Source organism: Lipotes vexillifer, unplaced genomic scaffold (assembly GCF_000442215.2).
Source record: "Lipotes vexillifer unplaced genomic scaffold, Lipotes_vexillifer_v1.1 scaffold63, whole genome shotgun sequence".
Lineage (NCBI taxonomy): Eukaryota > Metazoa > Chordata > Mammalia > Artiodactyla > Lipotidae > Lipotes > Lipotes vexillifer.
This window is the reverse complement of record NW_006784492.1, coordinates 2,617,073-2,624,861: the sequence shown is the minus strand read 5'-3', so window position 1 is coordinate 2,624,861 and position 7,789 is coordinate 2,617,073. Positions and strand designations below refer to the sequence as shown.

The following is a 7,789-nucleotide window of genomic DNA, read 5'->3' as shown; positions in this document are numbered from 1 at the left end:
TACCATTTTCCTCGGATATATGGATCTAGAGAACTTCTGTGTGCGCTCAGTAATATTTAATGGTTCCACTACCGTCACCCAGGCACGAAGGCACAACTAGGGCACAATGGATTTTTTTTTTTTTTTGCGGTACGCGGGCCTCTCACTGTTGTGGCCTCTCCCGTTGCGGAGCACAGGCTCCGGACGCGCGGGCTGAGGAGCCACGGCTACTCAGCCTGCGCGTCCGGAGCCTGTGCTCCACGTGGGATTCTCCCGGACCGGGGCACGAACCCGCGTCCCCTGCATTGGCAGACGGACTCCCAACCACTGCGCCACCAGGAAAGCCCAAGACACAGTGGATTCTACTCTCACCAGAGAGGCCGTCTAGTACAAGCTCCCGGGTTCAATGCCGCCAAAGGGTCCATCTGCTCTACCTCTTGGGCCGGTGCCCCGCGCCTAACGAAAGCCTCCGCGCGGAGGCGGCGGGCGGCCTCCAACTCCCGCCTGCTCACTCACAGCTATGCTCCTGCCAAGACTCAAGCCCCGCGCGGCCCGACGCTCGCTTCTAACGGCTTCCCGCGCCCGGCGGGCCTCCGGCGGAGCCTCACACCCCCGCAGCCCTCCACCTCCCCAGCCCCTGTCACTGTCCCAACGCCCGCGGTCCCGAAAGCCCGGAGGAGGCAGGGAGAGCAGCCGGCCCCCAGCTGCAAGCCAAGGGAACCCGCCTCCACCTCCAGGTCCGAGGAAGCCCCACCGATACGGCGGTGAGAGCGCCGAACGTGACGCCCGAAGCCTCCGGAGACCTTACACGTCCTCAGCAGGCACACGCCCCCGCCGAAACGGCTCTTGGGCCCTCTCGCGAGACAGTGTCTGGTGGCACCTCCTTTTCTTCAGCAGTCTTTCTCTCCCCGCCCCCAGAGTGCTCGCGCGGCTTCCTCCGGGGGGCGGGAGACTTGGACGTGGCGGGGCCCGGCCAGCCAGCGTGCCGGGCCTGGGGCGCTCTGCTCGGCCTCTCGGCAGCTGGCCTTCCGCGCCACCGTTAAGCCCCAGACAGGCCCCGTCCCTTCCCAGGTAGACGGCGCAGGCCTGAGAGACGCCGGGGTGGAGCCGCGGGCCGGGCGGGAGGGTCGGCGAGGCTGGTCTGGGGGGACGCCACACCTGCGCGGGGCGGGAAGGTGCGCACGCGCGCTGGCGGCCCGGAAGGCGGTGGCTCCCGGGACGTTGAGCGACGGAGCCCGCGGACTGGGCGAGCTCGCCGACGGTGGCGTAATCTCCCAGCCTCTCTGCGTCTCATTTCCTCCGCCTCGGTTTGGGGCGGGACAGGAGAATGGCTTCGGAGATGGAGTCGTCGCTCGAGGCGAGCTTCTCGTCCAGCGGTGCGATGTCAGGGGCCTCAGGGTTTCTGCCTCCGGCTCGCTCCCGTATCTTCAAGATCATCGTGATTGGTGACTCCAATGTGGGCAAGACGTGCCTGACCTACCGCTTCTGCGCCGGCCGCTTCCCCGACCGCACCGAGGCTACTATCGGGGTGGATTTCCGAGAACGAGCGGTGGAGATTGATGGGGAGCGTATCAAGGTGAGCGGATGACAGACTGTCAAGGAGGAAGGTTGTCCCGGGATGACAAGGGTCCCAACCGCTGCGTGGGTTAATTGCTGGCCCGGTGCGGGGCGTGCGCTCCATCTTTTCAAACGCTGGTATGGAGATGGGAGTTGGGGATTGGAAGGATTTGTATATAGCAAACTTCTAAGGCAGTGCTTTTCCAACTTTGAGGTGCATGAGATTTGCCTGGGGATTTTTTTTTTTTTTTAAGTAAATACAAATTCTAATTCGGTCATGTCTCAGGTGTTGCAGATGCAGCTAGTCTGTGGACCACACATTGAGTAGCCAGAGTGTAGGGCGTATGCACTGACTCATGGGCTGTGTCTCACGTGCTGGGAGTTAGTGAAGTAAAACCGAAGGAAAAACAGTGAAATTTCTCAAGCATGGGAATTTCATTTAGGAAGTACAGTTTGTTAAACATTCATTTCAGCACTGCCCTAGGTACTGTGGAAGTAAAGCCCCTTTGCCTTTGAGTAAGTACTTAGATCTTCTTTTGCATACAGTTTTGTTACAGTAGTTTTGGTATGACACCGAGTTGTTGAGAAGAATCTGTTTTCCTGCAGAAACATTCTGTAATTTGTACTTGGTTCCTGCTTGGGTTGCCAGAGCACATTCTCAGTGCCACCCGCTTTCAAGTCTTAAGTCTTGTTGGTGGTTCCCGAGACTGGAGACAGAGTAACAATGGAGAAGGTAGTAAGCCGAAGGCCAAGCCTGGGATTCTGAGGGGTTGCAATGGGGACGTTGGAGAATAAGGATCAGTGACAGGGCTGAGGCCTCCTGATGATGTAATCCTTAGACACACTTCTTTTTTTTTTTTTTTTTTTACATCTTTATTGGAGTATAATTGCTTTACAGTGGTGTGTTAGTTTCTGCTTTATAACAAAGTGAATCAGTTATACATATGAGTCTGAGCCACCACTAACCCCTCAGCTACCTGCTGATAACCCCTCAGCTACCTGCTGATACCATCCCTTAAAACACGTGGACCCGAGGAACTGCTTGGCCTTCCTTACACTGCATTTATTTTTTCACTTTAAAATAGGATGTTCATCTTTACCTCAGTCCCCCATGGGGAAAAAATAGGCTCACTTCATTCCCATCCTCACATCCTTGAGGCACAGACAATTTATTTTTTAGTTGCCTGACCACTGCCTCACCTTCCCACCCCCAAAGGGGTTTAACTGCTAATGTTAGTAAAGGAGAAATAGGGTTGAAAAGACATCAGTCTTCTGTAGGCCCTTTTACCTTTTAATCTTTTTTTTTTCTTTCTTTTTTTTGCCATACGGGGGCCTTTCACTGCTGTGGCCTCTCCCATTGCGGAGCACAGGCTCCGGACGCGCAGGCCCAGCGGCCATGGCCCACGGGCGCAGCCGCTCCGCAGCACGTGGGATCTTCCCGGACCGGGGCACGAACCCGTGTCCCCTGCATTGGCAGGCGGACTCTCAACCACTGCGCCACCAGGGAAGCCCCTGCCTTTTAATCTTCACTTTAATTTTTCATTGTCCCATTCAAGCTGTGAGTGGTGGTCCTTTGGGTGCACCGTATTAGTGAGTTAAGAAAGATTTGTATACATTGCAAAGAAAAAGTAGAATAAGAGGCTCTTTAACATCAGAACTAAGTTAGGCCCAGGGACCTTTGGGGGAAGAAAGTAGTGGGACTTCTTTCTGAGGTTTGAGGGGGAGTTTGTTTGGGAGGAGAAGGAGTTCTGAGGAAAAGTGCGTAATGGGCTTTGGCGCCCAACTGACCTGGCTCAGATCTGAACCTGTGAAAGGGCTGTGTGTCCTTAGCAGGTGGTCAGCTTTGCCCAAAACTGTCCCCGTTTTAAAACTGAAGTCCCACATTCCCAGGAACCCCCTCAGTCTCAGGCAAACCGGGGTGGTTGGTTACTCTAGTCGTTAGGCAGTTTCCTTAATCTTTCGGAGACTATTTTCTCGTCTGGAAAATTGGGATAATAGTACCGCATCAGGCTAATATGAGGGATAGATGAGAACGTATATAAGGCGCCTGGCTCGATAGTTGGTAAATCTTAAGAAGATTCTTCTTCCCTAGTGGTTTAACATCACTTTTTCTCTTTGGCACCATCAATTCTGCAGCTGCACAACCAGAGAGTGAAACAGAGATAGAGTAGGGCATAGGCACACAGCTGAAGGGAAGAGAAATTCCCCTCACGTGGAAGCAGGATAATAACAAAACAGAGGGGATGGAGGCAGGGGAGGAGCTGGGGCTCAGTGGCCCTTTACCTGCCTCTGGGTTGCCATTTATACTTTAAGATCACAGGTGAATCAGGTGCAAATTTAAGAGATACTTACAGCATATTAAAAGTATATAAAATATGTCCAGTGCGTAACATCGGAGGCTTAGCTACTGGGGTTAGTGCTGGCAGTGATAAGTAAGCCAGAACCACAGATGTGATGAAGCTGGGAGCACAGAGTTGATCCTTCTGGTTGAGAGGAGCAAGGAGAAAATATTTTTCTCTGGGATTGTTCTTCCTGAGCTTTAGCTTAACCTGGTACGTTGATAGGGTCCCTTAGTTGATATCCTAGTTGATAGGGACACTGAGTTTCTTCCTTTCTTCCTTTCCTTCCCTTCCCTTCCCTTCCCTTCCCTTCCCTTCCCTTCCTTCCCTTTCCTTTCCCTTTCCCTTTCCTTTCCTTTCGTTCTTTTTTTTTTTTTTATTTTTGTGGTACGCGGGCCTGTGGCCTCTCCCGTCGCGGAGCACAGGCTCCGGACGCGCAGGCTCAGCAGCCATGGCTCACGGGCCCAGCCGCTCCACGGCATGTGGGATCTTCCCGGACCAGGGTACAAACCCGTGTCCCCTGCATCGGCAGGGGGGGGGCGATCGACTTCGCCCCCCCCGGGACACCTCTCTCCTTTTTTTTTTTTTTTTTTTTTTTTTTTTTTTGCTGAGTCGCATGGCTTATGGGGTTCCCTGACCAGGGGTTGAACCCGGGCCCCAGCAGTGAAAGCACCGAGTCCTTCCTAACCGCTGGACCGCCAGGGAACGCCCTCGTTTTAGTCTTCCTAAGGCCTTATCCACTGACTTGTATCTCCAACTGTAAGACTTGAGAGAGATTTTTATTGAGGTTGAAAAGATTACAGAAATGTTCAGTGATTTCTGTAGTAGAAAAAGACACGGCTATTTTGGAAAAATTTTTTAAAGGTTTTTTTTGGTGTCTTAAAAAAGAATAAAACCAAACCCTGAAGTGACATAGAAGAGCTTTATTCCATGTGTTGCTGCTACTTCTATTTTGTTAACCTATAATATATCTTAATGCTGCTGAAATGTTCATATTATTTCTTTGGAAAATTATAAGCTTAACCTGAAATGACATTTCTGCTGATTTTTCATCTTAAAGTGAAAGCTGGGAAGCTCTATGTCACTTTACTAATAAAATGACATTCTAGACATTATTTTTATTTGTTTGATAAAAGTGAGATACTGTGTTAAATGTTTTGTGGCCTGGAAATTTTTCAGAGAGCGTGTCTTACAGCAGTGCTATTTCAGAATCACTTAAAATGTTTTACGAAATGTAATTAAGTCTATATTTGTTAGTCTGTCCTAAGTGCTATATATGTATAATTGAAAGAGTAAGATCTTGTTTGCAGAATTTCGGAAGTTAAATAAAATTAATTCCTTAAATAAAAATACATTTGATTTTTAAATTGAGGCTCTAATCCTTATGCTCCTTCCTTGTGTGTGTATCCTCATAGCCGTACCCCTTTCATATCAGCGTGTGACGACGGCAGACACCAACAGAATCATTAAAGCCTAGTGTTGGATTTAATCTCTTTCTCAACTAGGGATCATCAGTTCCTATTTGAACTTTGAGATAGCTTACTTATTATTTGTAGTGATATGAAATTTTCCCATGTTAATATTAACTAAAGGAAAACAACCAGGGCTTCTTGCCCCATTGGTCAAACATTTAATGAGTAATTGTTGGAAAGAAGACATTTTGTTAGGCACAAAGAATTATGATTCAGTGCAGGAGTCAGCAAACCATGCTTGAGGGCTAAATACGTTCTGCTGCCTGTTTTTTTGATTTGTTTTTCTGTTAGTTTTTTTAAGTTGAAATATGGTTGGCATACAATATTGTGTTAGTTTCAGGTGTACTACATAGTGATTTGATATTTGCATACTTTATGAAATGATCACCACAATAAGTCCAGTAACCATCTGTGCACCACTGCCTGTTTTTGTTTTTTTTTCTTTAGCGGTACGCGGGCCTCTCACTGTTGTGCCCTCTCCCGTTGCGGAGCAGAGGCTCCAGACGCGCGGGCCCAGCGGCCATGGCTCACGGGCCCACCCGCTCCGTGGCATGTGGGATCTTCCCGGACCGTGGCACGAACCCGTGTCCCCTGCATCGGCAGGCGGACCCTCAACCACTGCGCCACCAGGGAAGACCTCCGCTGCCTGTTTTTATATGGCCTGCAAGCTAAGAATGATTTTTACATTTAAAAAAAAATTTATTTATTTGGCTGCACCAGGTCTTGGTTGCAGCACGCGGGATCTTCTAGTTGCGGCATGCGGGAGGAGCTTTTTAGTTATGGCCTGAGAACTCTTAGTTGTGGCATTCGGAATCTAGTTCCCTGACCAGGGATCGGACACAGGCCCCTGCATTGGGAGCACGGAGTCTTAGCCACTGGACCACCAGGGAAGTCCCGATTTTTACATTTTTAAATGGCTGGGGGGAAAAAAAATCGAAGGAATAAGATTTCATGACAAGTGAAAATTTTATGAAATTTAAATTTCAGTGTCCCTAAATAAAGTTGTATTGAAACACAGCTAGGCTCATTTGTTTACATATTGTGCTTGCTTTTATGCAACAGTGGCAGAGTAGAGCAGTGGTTGTGGTAGAGACTGTTAGGCCTGCAAAGCCTAAGATACACAGAAAAAGTTTGCTGACCCTGATATACTCCGTAGATGATTTGCTGTCCTAGATAGGGGTAAGATTTATATACCTAAAAAGATGACTGGCAAAACCAGGCGGTAGGTGAGTGCCAAGTTATTGGTTTGGATGTTGGTGGAAGGATCGTTCTCAGTTGGAGGGAGATTTTGATGGGGGACGTTAGCAGGATGCTCCAGCAGGATTAAAGGTTCCCGTGGGAAAGTGGCAAGTGAGAAGACTGCGAAGGTTTTGGTAGCAACGTTTCTGAAGAGTTTGGAAAACAGCTAGGATGTAGCTTGATTTTGTGTGTGTGGCAAAAACATCCAAGTGTTCTAGGAAGATAAATGTGGCAGTGATTGAGGATGAATCCTGAGAGAGACTCGATCTGCCCCGTGACCTGTTTTTCTATCTACATCCTCTCCTTTGGAAGTCTCTTGACTCCGCCTGTCACTTCTATGAGGATAACTTCCAAACCTTTGTTTGGCCCACACCTCTCTCCTCATCTGTCATTCTGCGTTTCCTGTTGTTTTGTAGACGTGGCTATTTGGATAATCCCTCCCTCCCCTCAAAGTTCCGATGTGAGTTCATTGTCCCTGTCAAGTCTGCCTCTCCTGTTTCTCCTCGACGTGACCTAGGTGGTCCTGATGTTACCCTCATCCCGGAGGCCTCGCCTCTCTCCTTTGCTCCCTAAATCCACTTAGTTTTCTACCTGGATGATTTCTCTCATTCACCCTTCCTTCGGAATCCTAGTTCATCTTTTCTACCCTCTGCTCTGTTGCAGCAGCTCAACTTCACCCAACCCCAGTCCTCAATTAATCTGTTTGGAACATTGTTGCCAAAATGCCAGCTGAGTGTAGCACTTTGGGGAGAGTAATCTCCCCTGCCTCAGATGCTCTGAGTTTCTCCATTATTTTGTAAAGTTCCAACTTTTAAAATGAACATAAGGCCTTCCTTCTCTTGCTCCAGACTTCTTTTCTAACTTAACATTTTTTCCCCATTAATTTCCTTCAAGTACCCTATAGTCCAGCCAATTATTTCCTGATCCCTATGTTTTCCTCTTACATTTCCCGCTATTTGCCTAGAATATCCCCCCTTCCCATATTTCACCACATGTAATTCTTCCTTATTCAACTCAGTGTGTCTGTATTAGGAGTCTCCCTGCCTCTCATTCTCAATTCTATTTCTTCCTTCTATCAGCTTCCTTTAGCACCTTACCTGCGCCTTTAAACTCTCTCTCTTTTCTCATTGTTCTATATATGCTCCACCTCTTTTTTTTTTTTTTTTTTTCACCGGTATCGGGCCTCTCCACGTTGGTTCACCA

General features: G+C 48.9%; 1 protein-coding gene across 1 annotated transcript in view; it reads left to right on the top strand.

Annotated features, from left to right (window-relative positions):
* Positions 1–1,267: 1,267 nt before the first annotated feature.
* RAB33B (RAB33B, member RAS oncogene family) overlaps positions 1,268–7,789 on the top strand; it is a 16,623-nt gene continuing 10,101 nt past the window's right edge. Inside the window, exon 1 of the mRNA XM_007456876.1 lies at positions 1,268–1,555. Coding sequence (XP_007456938.1) covers positions 1,307–1,555 — 249 coding nt within the window. The 5' untranslated portion in view covers positions 1,268–1,306. The remainder of the gene's footprint in view (positions 1,556–7,789) is intronic.